Source organism: Leptodactylus fuscus, chromosome 1, assembly GCF_031893055.1.
Source record: "Leptodactylus fuscus isolate aLepFus1 chromosome 1, aLepFus1.hap2, whole genome shotgun sequence".
NCBI classification, from domain to species: Eukaryota; Metazoa; Chordata; class Amphibia; order Anura; family Leptodactylidae; genus Leptodactylus; species Leptodactylus fuscus.
In genome coordinates, this window is record NC_134265.1 from 47518820 (window position 1) to 47536367 (window position 17548).

Sequence of the window (17548 nt, forward strand, 5' to 3'; positions counted from 1 at the left end):
TGTTGCAGGGTGGGCCCTTGAATCAAATTGCCTGGTGGGACCATGGAAATTCAGTCTGACACTGCCAATAGTTAACTACATTGTAGGTCAAAGTCAGAACCATAAAAAAGCATTGAACTAGGACGAAGTATATTAGCCAAACCAACCATCCACCTGCAGAAAACGGTTTGGGGCTCTTGTCAGTACACAACTGGTATCGATGGGTTAGAGGAGATGCCTTTGATGAAGTTGTGGGGGAAGCTCATTGAGCCAATTATATAATATAAGGTCCACCTTTTGGTAATACATAGTTACATGGTAGATGAGGTTGGATGAAGGCATCAGTCCATCAAGTCTAACCTATAACCCTACAATCCCCTACAGTGTTGATCCAGGGGAAGGCAAAAATCCCCATGAGGTTTATGCCATTGCCCCATTTCAGGGGAAAAAATTCCTTCCCGACTCCAATCTGGCAGTCAGTATAAAAACCCTGGATCAATGCATCCAAGTTGTGATAAGTTTAGACCGAGTTCCCCAACCAGTTGACCAGGAGCCACATATAACTTTCTAACTGTTGGCAACAGCAGATACAATTGTGCAATACAATTATACCATAACCAGAAATTGGTGCTATACACAGAACATGACAAAAATGTCTAAAATTGTGGATTCCACCTTCTGGTCTCAACACCTATGTTAACGCGAGGGTCCCCACAACCTGTACCCTCTAATACTGTAGGTGCTGGCTGTTGAATCCAAGCAAAGGAATGGAGAGGGGTCAACGGTTCTCTCGATTCTGGTTTCCGTGTGCTCGTCTGTTACCCTAATTCCCATAGATGTGAATGGAGAGATGCAGTGGCCAATGCAGTGGTCGGATGACATAAGTGCTGGTCCAGAGGTGGATAAGCTACAAATGTTCCCCCTTTAAAACACATGTAACAGAAATTATCCTGATTGATAAGAGTTAAAAAACATATAAAAAAGCAAACAGTACTCACTCTAGAAAGCTGGTGATGTATTCCCTGCTACATGCCGACCAGGAGAAAGGGTTTGTGTTTGACGTAATGTGAGCTGCCATTAACTTTGCTGCTTCGTGACCTTTGGTCCCACATGAGTTTCCAATTCCATCGTGATTCATGCCAAAACTAGAACATATGAGGAAGAAAACATGTGGAGATAAGCTGGTGTACCGTATGAAATGTATGACAAGACCATACAGCAAGAACCTCAACTCCACCCCAGAAGCTGATAGCAATTATTACCATCCCCTTTATATCGTAAGCTCTTAAGAGCAGGACCATAAATCCTTAATGTGATGCTGAATGTAAAGTCCCTAAGGTTTCATGCTACAGAGTAGTAGGCAGTCTGTGTACAAGCTCTGTACGTGTTCTATACTATGGAGATATTCTACCCTATAAGCAACAAATCTAAGGCAGAAAACCCTGTAATATGGCATCCAATGCCATCTTATGCTCCGTTATCAGCATTTAGTGATATGCTTTACACCAATGTTATGGCCACAGCCATGATCACTCACCGAAATCTATGGGAGAATTTTCTAAACATGATCAGTGCATCGACGGTGGAGTAGATAATGTGTGACATCATTAGTGGAGGAAGTGATGGGTCAATGGGTTATCTATAGAGGTGTTATCTTCTACCGTAATTCTGTCTTGGTGGTGATGTAAATGATGTACCTGCTGCATACGTTGGTCCAACCGTTATTATCAATAATGGTTGGCCAAAAGTCGATTCTCTGACAGCTACTCCCACTAACCCCCTTCCTGATACGCAGGCATTGGACAAATCCTGACAACGAAAAAAGCAAAAAGAACAAGAGACCAGATATTATTCACCTCTGAGGCCAGTCATTGGATGCAGTGGCCATGTGTTGTCGATGATTTGTTATGTTTGCAGCCAAGTAAACAAAGGCCCACAGGGAGGACCCAACAATGGCGCTAGCATGGGTGTAGATCCACCAGGTAAGTACTGGATCTTCTGGCTAGTATTATTGTCGTTGTCCTCTTGCCAAGATTTTTTCCAATCTTGGAAAAGCCTTCTAATCTTAAAATGTTACTTGCTTTTTTAGATATATTGTATTTCAATTTCTTGCCATTTTAATATCTGTTTGCTGTCTGAAAATCCATAAGAACCTATTTCATTATAAAACTATATCCACCTCTGTAGACTCCTACTTCTTCTAAACTTTAACTCTGAAAATTTTGCTTCTCCATTTTGAGGACTATTGGTCACATGACTCAGATTACACATGTCTATAGAGGTCTATGGAGAAGGATGGGAAGAATGAGTAGGGGAGTAGGAGTTTCTATCACAATGAAATGACTATTAATATCAGTACAGGTAAGTACTTCTGTATACAGTCCTATGAAAAAGTTTGGGCACCCCTATTAATCTTAATCATTTTTTGTTCTAAATATTTTGGTGTTTGCAACAGCCATTTCAGTTTGATATATCTAATAACTGATGGACACAGTAATATTTCAGGCTTGAAATGAGGTTTATTGTACTAACAGAAAATGCGCAATATGCATTAAACCAAAATTTGACCGGTGCAAAAGTATGGGCACCCTTATCATTTTATTGATTTGAATTCCCCTAACTACTTTTTACTGACTTACTGAAGCACAAAATTGGTTTTGTAACCTCAGTGAGCTTTGAACTTCATAGCCAGATGTATCCAATCATAAGAAAAGGTATTTAAGGTGGCCAATTGCAAGTTGATCTCCTATTTGAATCTCCTCTGAAGAGTGGCATCATGGGCTACTCAAAACAACTCTCAAATGATCTGAAAACAAAGATTGTTCAACATAGTTGTTCAGGGGAAGGATACAAAAAGTTGTCTCAGAGATTTAACCTGTCAGTTTCCACTGTGAGGAACATAGTAAGGAAATGGAAGACCACAGGGACAGTTCTTGTTAAGCCCAGAAGTGGCAGGCCAAGAAAAATATCAGAAAGACAGAGAAGAAGAATGGTGAGAACAGTCAAGGACAATCCACAGACCACCTCCAAAGAGCTGCAGCATCATCTTGCTGCAGATGGTGTCACTGTGCATCGGTCAACTATACAGCGCACTTTGCACAAATAGAAGCTGTATGGGAGAGTGATGAGAAAGAAGCCGTTTCTGCACGTACGCCACAAATAGCCTGAGGTATGAAAAAGCACATTTGGACAAGGCAGCTTCATTTTGGAAACAAAAATTGAGTTGTTTGGTTATTAAAAAAAGGCGTTATGCATGGCATCCAAAAAGAAACAGCATTCCAAGAAAAACACATGCTACCCACTGTAAAATTTGGTGGAGGTTCCATCATGCTTTGGGGCTGTGTGGCCAATGCCGGCATCGGGAATCTTGTTAAAGTTGAGAGTCGCATGGATTCCACTCAGTATCAGCAGATTCTTGAGAATAATGTTCAAGAATCAGTGACGAAGTTGAAGTTACGCCGGGGATGGATATTTCAGCAAGACAATGATCCAAAACACCGCTCCAAATCCTCAGGCATTCATGCAGAGGAACAATTACAATGTTCTGGAATGGCCATCCCAGTCCCCAGACCTGAATATCATTGAACATCTGTGGGATGATTTGAAGCGGGCTGTCCATGCTCGGCGGCCATCTAACTTAACTGAACTTGAATTGTTTGTCCAAAATACCTTTATCCAGGATCCAGGAACTGATTAAAAGCTACAGGAAGCGACTAGAGGCTGTTATCTTTGCAAAAGGAGGATCTACTAAATATTAATGTCACTTTTCTGTTGAGGTGCCCATACTTTTGCACCGGTCAAATTTTTGTTTAATGCATATTGCACATTTTCTGTTAGTACAATAAACCTCATTTCAATCCTGAAATATTACTGTGTCCATCAGTTATTAGATATATCAAACTGAAATGGCTGTTATAAACACCAAAATATTTAGAACTAAAAATGATTAAGATTAATAGGGGTGCCCAAACTTTTTCATAGGACTGTATATGTTCTGCATAGTCCTGGAAATGTTTCTGTTCATGGAGCAGATTCCACTCTACTTACTGTGTGCAGTATATGCCAGTTAGTCTTCGCCGACCAGCACAAAGAGAACTATAATCTACTGTACATAGCTAACTTGCATATTGACAAAAACAGTGATATTTTGGCAATGGAGTCACAAGGGAAAAACATAGTTTCATCCAGGGGACCCTAACCTATCTAGCTGTGACTGTCTAACAGTAAATCACACAGACTTTGATTTTTGTTCCACAGGTTACTTCTTCAGAGTAAGCCTAGATCATCCAGGCGGTGGACATAACACATAGGGATTAACAATCAAAGCCTGATTATTTGGCTTTACCAGACAAAACAGAAAACTGCAGTCATAACATCCTGTCACTCCGCCATCCCAAGCAGGCAGACAGCTCCAGATATTTAAGACGCAATACAGATTCTATCTGTGTGCCCACATCAGTAATTCCTCCAGCAAACGTATAATTATCAAGGGGTGTACCACATCCTCTTGTGGGTCCAAAATGTCATGTCACAGTGTACACTGAACACTACTGAGGGAGAAGGAACAACTATCTGTCTGTGACATGTACAGTATGCGGCCTGCAACTCAAATACAGGTGTCACTGAGAAATTCCACAAAAATACCAACATTAGGGTAGACATGCTTGGCATGCTTTAAGTATACAGACGAGTGAGAACCTTCCAAGAATGCAACTACATATTAAAGAAGAGAGATCAACACTATAGATATATATATATATATACAAATACATATATATCTGTAAACTAAAGCTGATAGTATTCTATAGAATTTCACCATGTTTCAAAGGAGCCTAAAATATATTTATATATATATATATATATATATATATATATATATATATACACACACCGGGAGTTAACACTGTTGCCTTGCAGCGCTGGAGTCCTGGGTTCGAATCTACCTAAGGAAAAGATCTACAAGGAGTTTGTACATTCTACCCATGTTTGCATGAGTGCTCTGGATACTCCAGTTTCCTCCCACATTACATAGACCTACTGATAAGGAACTTAGGTTGTGAGTCCTATATGGGACAGTGTCCAACAAGTTCTGTAAAGCACTGCAAAATGTTTGCACTGTGTAAGAAAGGCTAGGTTCTCACTAGCGCTTAATCTCCGCTCGGGGATTCCATTCCCCATTCCGCTTTAAAAATGCAAAGGGAAAAGTCCTGTAAGGAAGACTTCTCTCTCCACATTTTTCGGCCTTCTCTCTCCACATTTTTCAGCCTTCTCAGGGGAAAACGGGCAGAAATCTGTCGGACCCCATTATAGTATATGGGGAGCATGGGTTTCAGAAGGTAACTGTTTTTTTAAGTGGATTAGGTTTCCACTTGGGGGGTTCCCAAGTGGAACGCAGGTGTGAACCTAGAGTAAGCAAAACTATACAGTATATATATATATATATATATATATATATATATATATATATATATATATATATATATATTATATGTATATCAGATTACAGCTGATTGTAAGTAGTCCCAGAATGTTAACACTTTGTGATCTACTTATTGTCTAAGAACTCATCTAAAAAGGGGGATTGTCCAATTCACAGAACTCCTTTAATTTGTCAACTTTATTACAGTAGTATATGAAAAAAAAAATCCTCCTCTCTAATGTCACTCATCACCAACAAACAGTTGCACATCCAGGAACACAGAACTATCCAGAGTTACACACCAGATCCCTAATATGTTATTGCACCAATAGCTTGGGTTATTAGGATACACTTTAGTTAACCATATTGTCTACCACTAGTTTGGATCCTGAAGAAGGTGCCCCGGTTCACTGATTTACAGACAGTAGCAGCGGGTATTTCATCCTCTTTGAATCGCCCTAAATCTTAGTATTTGTCAAATATTGAAAGATTTGTACGTGAATTTGCTCCAGACCTGACTTAATCCTCCTCCACCTATGACCTTATTTCAACCACAATCTAACCTCATTTACTTCCAAAGAACAACAGCCTATCAGTAAATCCCATCATTTATGGTAACCACACTCCGGTCAGTGGAAGCGAGACTAAATGAAAACAAAAAAAAAAAATCTGCATGCTGTCAGGGAACATACCGGGGCCGATTCTAACAAGGTTATTTGAGATTCTGCTAAAGACCAGAACATGGAGGCCTGAGCTGCACTTAAGGAACGTGTCAGTCCTTGAGGAATTTAGAAGGCATTTTATTGCATCAGGAGTCTTTAAAGCAATATTTCATCTTAGCCAAAATAATTTAGTCTAAGATTAACACTGACAAATTTGTGTATGCGTGTTTTTTCTCTTCTGGCTTTTCCAGACAAGCCATTCACTCAAGTGACATTTCATAAAGGAATTTCAACTTACGAAGCACAATGTGTATTGTACAGGCGTTTTGGGTTTTTTTCAGCCTAGGGATTACAATTTTATACACAGGACAGGGGCCAAAGGTTAAACATGGTGCAATAGATATTACAATGATGTAGAAGGCGCATTACAAAAACAAAATAATGATAGCAAACAAAGCATAAAAATGCATTAACATATGGCAAATCCTCCATCACCAGGGGTCTCAAGTCTCTCATCTTAGCCAAGCATATCAACTAGAGATGAGTGAGTAGTACTTGATCGAGTAGGTATTCGATCGAATACTACGGTATTCGAAATACTCGTACTCGATTGAGTACCACTCACTGTTTGAATGTAAAAGTTCGATGCAGAACCAGCATTGATTGGCCGAATGCTATACAGTCGGCCAATCAACGCTGGTTCTTCTCCTATCTTTAGAAGTCTTCTCCGTGCAGCTTCCCCGCGGCGTCTTCTGGCTCTTCATTCACTCTGCCAGGCATCGGGCCTGGGCAGAGCCGACTGCGCATGTCCGCTTGTAGTGCGGCATGCGCAGTCGGCTCTGCCCAGGCCCGATGCCTGGCAGAGTGAATGAAGAGAGGGAAGACGCCGCAGGGACGCTGCACGGAGAAGACTTCTCGGAGGATCCAGCCCAACCCTCACTCATGGACTTGGTAAGTATAATTTGATCGAACGTTGCCTACCCCTGAAACGAGCATTTTCCCCCCATAGACTATAATAGGGTTCAATATTCGATTCGAGTAGTTGAATATTGAGGGGCTACTCGAAACGAAATATATCAACCCAACCCTGCAGATAGATAGGTTAGTGTTTTTCCCTTGTGGATTGGTGCCTCTGTTGCCAAGATTTTGCATTTTGTCAATTAGCAAATGGGCTTTTTGAAGCAATGAGGCTGTTGCCCCTTAGGCCCCTTTCACATCTGCGTTTGGGCCATTCCAAGCAGCACTTTTCTCTCCACATTTTTCGTGCGGAAATCAAATGGAACCCATTATAGTCTATGGGGTCTATTGGTTTCCTTAGGCAACCGTTTTTTATGTGGATTAGGTTTCCATTCAGGGGGTCCCCAAGCAGACTCCCCGAATAGAAATCCATGTACAGATGTGAACCGGGCCTTACCTGTTTGGAGCAACAGCAGCAACCTAAACTCAATTTGACAAAAACAACTCCTCTCCGCACCTATCTGTAGGACTGGATTGATATAATGGCTTCCGGTTAATTTGATATGTGTAGATTTAGAAAGGAATAAATCCTGCCAACATGTGCATTAGTCCAAAAAGTTGGGGCAGTACATCTGGGCTTCAGTGCACATACATGACACGTCCAAGCATCCACAGTGGAAACAAGGTGTACTTGACCCGGCTTGTCGTGAGCATTTCTCACAATAAATATTAGAGGGCTTGCTTTAAACAACCCTGACCATGGGCAAGATTTGGGCAAGTCACAGGTCCATAAGGAATGGGTTTATTTTTCCAAGTTCCCTTGAACATCGGATTGACAATTTCTTTAGATCCGGAATCTGATTTAGCTACAAATTCACATACACACAGAGTAGAAATCTGATTTAGCTACAAATTTACATACACACAGAGTAGAACAAATTTTACAGAAATCTAAAGAACCTATCTGTATGTTTTTGAGAAATAGAATAGAATAGGCGGATCTGCCCAAAATTCTGTGGTTAGTATCTGAACCTGACCACTACCACACTAAAGACCAACTAAATCAAGTCTATATATTATTGAGAAACTGGAAGACCAGAATTAGAGAGACGTTTTGGGCTCCATATTGACCCATCTTCTCAAGATAGCTCGCCTCGGTCAAGTATTAATAGAACGTTTGGCTGTATAAGGTATTCATTTAGCATCTCAAAAATTCTACCTTGAGAAGTCTACTTTCCATACGATGCTAAGACACAATTCTCATTTAATACAAACTGAACCACTTCACAGAAACCAAAACTGTTTTTCTAAGCTTCACATTTATGACATTTCAGCCTACTTAGGCAATAAATCATAATGGCTGAAAACCCAAAGAAGTATTCTGTTCACATTTACAGAAGTCGAATGTTTTTATAACAGAAACAGACACGAGACATAATAATCAAATTCACCGCGTAAGTAGATAGACAGGCAAGTGGTAATTATTCGCACAAGCAAGAAAGTGAACGACTGGCTGTCTGTAGGGTGCAGAAGGGAGAGTAACAGCACATGTACAGAGATAAGCGGATGTTTTCCATGTGGGAACGGTATATTGGTGCAGTGTCAAATATGGCCATCGGGATGGTAACCGTCATGGATACAAATCCTTGGCTTGCAAAATTCTAGAATTCTGGATTAAGTTGTTTGGTAAGAAAATTGGGGGAAAAAACTATAGCGTCAGCATTATTCTGCACTAAATGCCACAAAAAAATTGCCCCTATAAGACAACCTGGACGGCAAGTGAAGTGGATGGAAGTTTTTTGTAACGTAGAATGTTTTGTATAAAGTCAAACGATGGAGCCACTATAGGGAGAGTATTAGGAAACTGGCCATATGTTTCCGCATTTTCACTATACGAGTCCTTCATGCTTCACTTATTCTATGATAAATAGTTCATTTTAAAGAGAATCTGTCAGTAGCCGTATATACTGTATAATATACAAGTAGCGCACAAACTACGGCTGAATATTGAGCTGTATAGGAGATAGCAGATATAAATGAGAATAGGAGGAATAAAAAAATTCAAGGAAACTCTTTTTGGTTCGAGATGACCAGGTATAGTCAGAAATTGGAATGCTTAACCTAATTTACGGAATCTGTGGCACCCCACTGGACACTGCTAAATGTTTCCATAATCTTTATATGTTGTCCCTTATACTTTTTTTTGTATGTAGTTGGTATGTTATTTGTATTTTCCCTAAATGGTTTGGAACCACTGTGGGTGGGGGACAGAGTTTTGGTACATTGTTCCAAACAGATAACAGCTGGGGAGGGGTACTCTAGGTTTTGTTCATGATATTATTCCCCCTCCCCCATTATCAATCAGAACATAAACTTGTTATTTGACCCTTTATATGCTATAGTCAATGCTAGCTGTTTTTACAGAAAAAAGGTAAAAATAGTCTTTTTCTCCCCGAGTTGGTATCACCATATCCATAAAAACACCTAAAATAAAACTAGTATGTTATTTATTGTACTCGATAAAGCATTAAACCTTAGAATTCAGATGGTCAAATTGATGTTTTCTGATCATCTCACCTCCCAAAAAACAAGAATTAATAAAACTGATCAAAAAGTCATACGTACCCACAAAATAGAAGGTCTCGTAAAATTATGTTGAATTTTCATGACAATTAAACAACTGAAGCTTAGCTGCAATATCAATGTACAAAAGTGGTGCGGTTTATCCATATAGTACACCACCTACACTACAAGGGAATTAGATGAACCTTGGAGCCACTATAAGGAAAGAATATTAGGGAACTGGCCATATATTTCGACATATCTACCACAAGAAGAATTCTACATGCTGTCCTCATTCCATGATAAAATAGCTCAATTTAACTAAGTATGAAATACTGACTGTTTCCACAAACAGCATGAAATGCTGACAGGCTCCCATATCAGAAAGGAATATGTTTTACTCTGAAATACTGTGCAATTCTACAGATCATGGATAATGGGGTGCAGTGACCACTGATAGCTCCTCTTTTGCTCCTCCCAGTTGGCTTTATTGACCAATTTCTCCCTATTTAGATAAGTGATCTGTCAATCAAGATGAGACAAAAATGAGATGAGACAAAAGGTAAATCTACAGTAATACTGTAATAAGAACTTAATGAATTCTTAATGAGTATTCTGGCTTACATGGGTGCAAATGTTATGTATCTTTGGTGCACGGCCCTTTTTTGGCCAAGGATGAGCCCCACTGTTCATTCTGCTCCTTGCTTGCAACTTTTTCAGAACGTGGTTGGAGCAAGGCAAGGACGAAGGCCGGAGTTTCAATTCTCAAGGGAGTGCACTAGAATCATTAAGAGACTTGCCTTATATCTGTCAGGGACTTTACTGAAACTGGCAAAGGAAACACCACTCTTAAAGGGGTTGTACCATTATGGACACTCATCCACTATCCACAGGACAGGGAATAACTGTCTGGGTCTGACCACCGGGTCCTCCCGTGATGAGGAGGACAGCAGACCAAAAGTCCCCCAAAAGGTTCCTTATGAATAGAACACCAGTGTGCTTGCATGACTTTCACTCCATTCAATTCAATGGGGTTGTGGGTGCTGCCGGAGATTACAGTCTTGTCAGCCCCACAGCAGTGAAAGGAGCATTGGCAAGTAGGACTAGTAGGCAAGTGCCCTGGTGCTCAATTCACAAGGAGGCTTTAGGAAAGTTTCAGTCCCCCAGCGTTCTGATCAATGTGGGACCCAGGCAGTTGGATCGCCATACGATTGGATACTTATCCTCTGTCCTGTGGATAGAGGATAAGGCTGAGTTCACATGGAGTGGAAGGCCGCCTCAGATTCCGGACCAAAAAAATGGTAGCTACATCAAGTCGTGGCACTCCACTCCGGATTAGGCCCAAATGAATGGACCTAGTTGGGAGGGAGTGTCTTCAGGCGGTTGTATGAGGCTGAACCGGCTGCGGCATCTGCCTAAAGAACGGCCATGTTGCTTGTTTTTTCCAGGAGCCGGGACAGACTGCTCTTCAATGGAAGACATTTTTTTGATCAGGATTTTAAGGCGGATTCCGCCTCAAAATCCTGCCCAAAAAAACTACATGTGAACTCAGCCTTAGTGTCCATAATGGTACAACCCCTTTAACAAACCCCCCTAATGTGTGTCTCCAGTCTGAGTTTCAGTTAATATTCCATTAATCCCCCCTTCCACAATCTGTCAAAGTTCTAACTAGGCTTTCTTTTCTTTAAGGCTAACATTCAGTTCGCCAATGTAGCCCCGGGGTCACATCTTTCCCCCAGTTGAACCCCTGCCTCTTTACAATGAACCCCCCCCCCCCCTCCCCCTAAATGTCAGACTTAGTAATTTACTGTGTGTACATGCTTCTATTCTAATCGCGCTGCTGCAATTCACAGCACGTAGCAGATCATTTGGTGACTATTTCAATCTCCTTTTTTTGCGCTAGCACCTTCTAGATATTTTTCTGTGCGAGGAGCATGCACAATATATACAGATTGTTCTCGATTTAACAGATATAACCATTAGCTGCCAAGAATAACATCACACCCACCGTGTCTGCATCATGCTCCAGTTTTCACTGGACACCCAGTGGACCCTCTAACATTAACACCTCCCAAGTCTGAGCTAACTACTTTCTAATTCCTGTGTGTTGTCTTACTTTGCCATCTGATCTCATTTAGTGATTCTTTGACAGCTTCCTGTGTGGTACTCTATTCAGTGTCAGACAGGCCCTACAAACCACCGCCAGCTCATTTCCAAATGTACCTTTTCACTAGAACGTCTGCTGCCCTTCAGTGCATTTTTCTCCAATACGGCGGCGATGACAGTGCTGCAATTGTGTCAGGCGCTTCAGGAGAACAATATCACAAACCCTCTAATAAGAACGTAAAACCACCCGCATGTCGCAGCCTGCTCTCCCCCCCCCCCCCCCAGGAATTTTCTTACTCTGCAGGCATATGTTTCATCTGTGCATTAATCAATCTAATGTACTGCAGGACTATGGAGAACGGCCTAAGACTATAAAAAAAATATTATAAAATTCAATATAAAAATTAGAAATAAAATCAGTAGCAAAGTGAAGACTTTAGAGACCAAAGAATGTTACAAATTTTTTTGCCCTGGTGGTTTATGTGACTACTTGTTCTTCGGAGTTAGTTAGTTATATCTGTACGGGTGATTTATAGTTCGCCGCTGTATGGAAAATTCTGATAATCAACACATTTTTAGACAAGGAAAATGAGACTGACACCTCTGACATCTCGGGGGTAAACTACAAAAAGGGAAGCATTTTCTAGAGTTAAGTAAATTCTTGTACAAGAGGTCATGAACTGAGGGCCGCAGGGGGTGATATGGGAGGAAAAAGCAAACCAACACTGTGATGTATAGACATTACTAGTGCTGGAATGTAGAAAAATGTCTCGAAAGTCAGAATAGGAACGTGTTACTGAATAGTTATGATGGCTGAGATGGTATTGCAAGGGTCTGTTCAAACTACTGGGACTGCAGATGGAGGGTCTGATAGAGTGTGAACATTATGCACAAAACAGGGCTCCGGGCCTGGGTTGTGGAGTCAGAGTCGTTGAGTTAGAATTGAAAAAAAAAAGATATTTCTACCATATAATAATTATGAGATATTATATTATACAGTTATTAATATTGTATAATATAGGAATTCACTCACAGGTTGGTTTTTTTTTTAGGAATTACCCTAGGTTCACACTAGTGCTTCGGGTCCGAAAGTGGAACCGAAAGACGGAAACTCTGTCCATTTAAAAAGCAGTTACACATAGAAGCCTGTGGACCCCATAGACTATAATAGGGTTCGCCAGGTTTCAGTCATTTTTATACTGAAACCAGCAGAGAGAAAAGTCCTCCTTGCAGAATCTGGGACGGACTCTCCTATGGAAACTAGAATGCTAGTGTGAACCTAGTGTTAGAGGATCTTTACAGCTTCTGACTGACCAAGGCCTTCAGCCATTTATGAAGGACATAAAGGCTGTGGAAAAGTACAGGACTCACTGGTTGGGCCTACCGACTCCACAGCCTTACTCTACAGAGAGGCAGTTCAGGAAGAAATAAACATTTTAGGGTTTAGTCTATGGATGGAGATTTGTTTGAAGGCCACAAGAGAGGTGTCAAATCAATCAACAATGCAAAGACAAGTCAGTCTTGCTAATTTTTGGAAACCTCTATCTTTGGATTTGACAAAACCAATAAGGTCCCATTCAGTGTTTAAAGGTTAAAAATGGGGTTGAGCTATCGGGATTGGAAGAGATCGTATCCTGATCAGCAATCGAGTAAATTTCACGATCGCAATCGGGTTCCGATCCCGCCTAAAAAAAGATCGGGAACGGAATTCCGATCCCGATCGCTCAACCGACCTACCTGCACAGAACTGCTGCTGCTCCCCGGAGCTCTGGGCCGTTGTTCTCTCCTCTCTCTCTTTGCATGCCGGTAGAGCGCTGTGAGCGCCCCCGCCTCCCTAGGCTAGTGTTACTGCTGGAAGTAGGTGGGGCTTTTTGTGGCTTAAGAGAGTGTGGGCGGGTACAGGGAGGGGAGACGTGAGTGATGCACTCACGTCTCCCCGCCCTGTACCCACCCATACTCTCCTAAGCCACAACAAGCCCTACCTTCTCCCACCATCAGTCACACTAGCCTGGGAGGCAGGGGCGTGCACAACGCTCTGCCGGTGTGCGAAGAGAGAGGAGAGGAGAAGACAACGGCCCGGAGCTCCGAGGAGCGGTGTACACATTGGGAGAGGAGGCAGCAGCAGTTTTGTGCAGGTAAGTGGGGGGGGACTAAGTAGCAGGTAGATTTTTTAATCACTACACAGCGTAGAGGCTTCAATTTTTGGACTCCATGATGTGTAGTGAACAGGATCGTTTTTAAAATCTGCTCTTTAATCATTAAAAAAAATCCCATTGACTTACATTAGGATTGGAATTGGGATCGGGTTCAAATGGAAAATGATCGGAAATCGGATTTTAAAATCGATCCTGAAATCTCAAGATTGGCTCAACCCTAATTAAAAACTGTTACGAGTTGGCTTGGGTCCTGTTCATCTAATTTTGGGCACCATGTTTGGCATATACATTAGGATATGCTTCCTAAATGTACATCTAATATGATAGAGATAGATAGATAGATAGATAGATAGATAGATAGATAGATAGATAGATAGATAGATAGAGGTTATGCTAGTCCTGGCACCAGGCAGTGGTTATTCCGCTGTGCCCGCAACACAGAATACTCATCAATAAAGGTCAGCCTGACCGAAACATTCAGGGACACTATATATTGTGAACGTTACCTAGATGATATATTGGTCTTCAATAAACTTCTATCAGATAGTATGCCTTGAATTTCTCTACTATATAGATTTCTGTAAGTCAGACTCTTTGGCTGGTATAAGTCATGATACCATCTAACCAATAGATCTTTCTTCCAATGAAAGTCAATGACACAAATAATGAAATTATATAGCCATATTTTTGCAGAAACTCTTTCAATGTCTACATCAAACCTGGTATGACGACATGGTAATAATGTGGTATATTGGAAAGCAGTAAAAGGTAAAAAAAAAAAATTAAACCACCATATCCACCTCACTTCTTATTGTTTTTGCATTAATCCTTAGTCTTTGCCCTTTGCGATGTGTTGACAAGTCCGCACATCAGTTTGGACAATGTATAAGTGATGCCCTCTCCCTCTAGACATTGACACTTCAGTGTCATATGATGCGGCGGTGCTGGAGCAGGGAGCCAAGCGATGTTATACAGCCTCAAGACTGGAAAACAAATCTCCGCAGCTGTATCAACATTCTTATAAAGAGGAATATTATTTTATCAAATGGCCCGACTTGTCACTAATAATTAAAAATGAAGGGGAGGAAATTGTGAATAACAGCTTGCCTTTCATAGGCAGGTAGAGTCGGCTCAGCAGTCAATAGGTAGAGGAAATACTTTGGACATTTGTGTTCCAGACACTACATTTAGAAAGCAAAAAGTAATAATTAGTTGGCTCATGATTGATGCCATAAATGTAATCGCTCCTGTGCACGGACTCCATAGAGGAAGTCTCATTGATTTATGGTAAGAAGACAGACATGTCAGGAGTTTTTCCTTAAAATAAAATCTAGCCTCCAATTTCTAACATGTACGGTACTAAAGATAAAATAAAAGGAATATCTATTTAAAGGAAGACCTCCAATACTTTCCATCACTGTACGTCCCTACCCAACTGTTTATCGCACTCTGCACTTCTTTTATGTATAGTGTACTTACCTGCAGAGTGGCCATCTGTCTGCTTCTAAAAAACACCACTTTGATTTTGAGATTTCACCCACCTCCATTATGTTTTGTTAAAAATCCCATGATGCATCAACACAGCATCATATGGGGAACTAGAGACAATACCATCTCTGCCTGCTTCGAAGGCTGATCTTTCATCTCCATTATAACTATGTGATAGGAGCCTTTTTATCATCAGTAGTAACTGTGTTGGGAGTGTGGCGCAAAAAGCAGAGGCCTTAGAACATATGTACAGGGAAGGTCCTAATGCGACAAACTTCTCAGCAATATGCCATTACTTTATAATATTGGATTATACCTTTAATTTATAAGATTCTTGCTGCCTACCTCCAGCACACCTATAATGGGATCTTAGGAGCTTACAGCATGCCGTTAAGCATCAGCATAGTCTCGCACTTCCCGTTCTGTAGATTTTCTTACAGCAGGGACCTCGTTCAGCACAGGCAGAATTACAAGGACAGGCATCCCTTATATACAATATAGAAACCACCATTCACAATAGGTAATGGTTACAGCTTATTTGGGGTTTATTCACACAGCCGTTTTAAAACCCTTGAATTACTATGGCTCTATTCACTTGTCTGTTTTTTTATTTTTGGGGGGATTTTTTAAGGAACGCTATCTATGTGCATAAGCCCCTTAACAGACCAACACATTAGGTGCGTGAAAAAATGCGATGGTCATGTGCATGAGACCTTAGGGCTAGTTCACACGGGGCCAAAGGGGCGTATTTTGACAGCGGAATCCATGTCATAATCTGCCCCTTTACAATGGTGGTCTATGGAGACCAATAGCTACTGCCGATAGCGGAAAAAAAGAAGCGAGCTGTGCTTTCTTCAGGCGGATTCTGCAGCTCGGCGTCGGTCCATTCATTTGAGCCGACTCCGTTGTGAGGGAAGCCGTGACCGCGACATTGTGGCAGGCGGGCTTTGACCATATTTTGACTTGGCTCCCTGAGTCAAAATATAGTCAAAATCCGCCCCACCGCTCCCCGTGTGAACAAGCCCTTAATCCCCCTCTCTCACAATGACCTCTGAATGGATTGCAAAGCATGTCTAGAAAAGTTCCTCCATCTCTGGACTATTATATCTATGGTGCATGCAGATGCTGTAAAGCACATCTCTAAATGCTGTTAACAGCAGTTGAGTCAATATGGCCGCCCCATAAAGGAAACCAAAAATTTAGAAGCAGAAAGTAAAAACAGATTAGAAAAATTGAACAGGGTTCACCATTCATAGTTGATAGCGCATGGGTGAAAAATATCAGTACCCTTTAAGCAGCTAAGGTTTTGAATGATACTTTCCCTTTAAGAAGCTGCGAGTATAACTAAGGGGTATTTAAGTGCACAATTAGCAGAGCCGCCAAGAGTGTGGTGGTTGCTACAGAGATACGGAATAAAACTACTCTAAGGACGCTGACAGTGAAATGCACAGCAATGAATAAGCTGGAAATGGAAGTAATTCTCTGGAACAATGTAAAACAGATTGCATAATAACATATTTTGACTTTTTTTTCCAACTCACTTGTGACCAATCTCATGTGCAATGGTAAATGCAGAACCCAAGCCAATGTCTTCATTAATGCTGCAACTCCGCTCCGGCTCACACATTCCAGCCACTGAGGCCAAGCCTAAATAAACAGAAGGAGACACAAAGGGTCAGGCCAAGGTGTTTCAGTCTTATAAATGCCTGGATTCTTTTTAATAACCTCCACATATAGAAGGAGCAGTTGGCAAAAGGTTAACTTTCGAGCCATTTACAAAATCACTGGGGGGAATTTCACTTTGCAGGCTAGACATTAATATTTTTTGAACTGCAGTCAGTGCTGGAAAATGTCTAGACTAGGGGTTAGATTTATAAATTTTACTTCTGGTAACTTGGGACCACCTAGTAACTTGAGCCAGGAGAGGGAATTCAACAAAGTATTTCTGCTTTAACATTCTTGAAGCAGCAGAAAGTAAAAAAAAAAAAAAAAAGAAAAAAAAAAAGGATCCACATTATTTTTCTAAAGAGATCTGTTTAAGTTTAGTGTGTTCAGAAAAAAAAATAAGCAAGTTGTTGTACACTGCAAAAAAACCTAAAAAAACAAAAATAAAAATAAATTGTATTGTGTCAACAATTAAAAAAAAAATGCAAAAAACAGGGCGCACTCCTAATATTTTTGAATATATTTTTGGTATATTTCAACAGGAACAAAAACAT

The 17548-nt window shown here is 40.9% G+C and overlaps 1 protein-coding gene across 2 annotated transcripts in view; it reads right to left on the bottom strand.

Annotated features, from left to right (window-relative positions):
- ADAMTS6 (ADAM metallopeptidase with thrombospondin type 1 motif 6) overlaps nt 1–17548 on the bottom strand; it is a 190285-nt gene that overhangs the window by 78678 nt on the left and 94059 nt on the right. For both annotated transcript variants that reach the window (XM_075269810.1, XM_075269809.1), the window contains exons 9-10: nt 16871–16976; nt 978–1124 (exon numbers count right to left, since the gene is read on the bottom strand). In XM_075269810.1, the coding sequence (XP_075125911.1) occupies nt 978–1124; nt 16871–16976 (253 nt within the window). The remainder of the gene's footprint in view (nt 1–977; nt 1125–16870; nt 16977–17548) is intronic.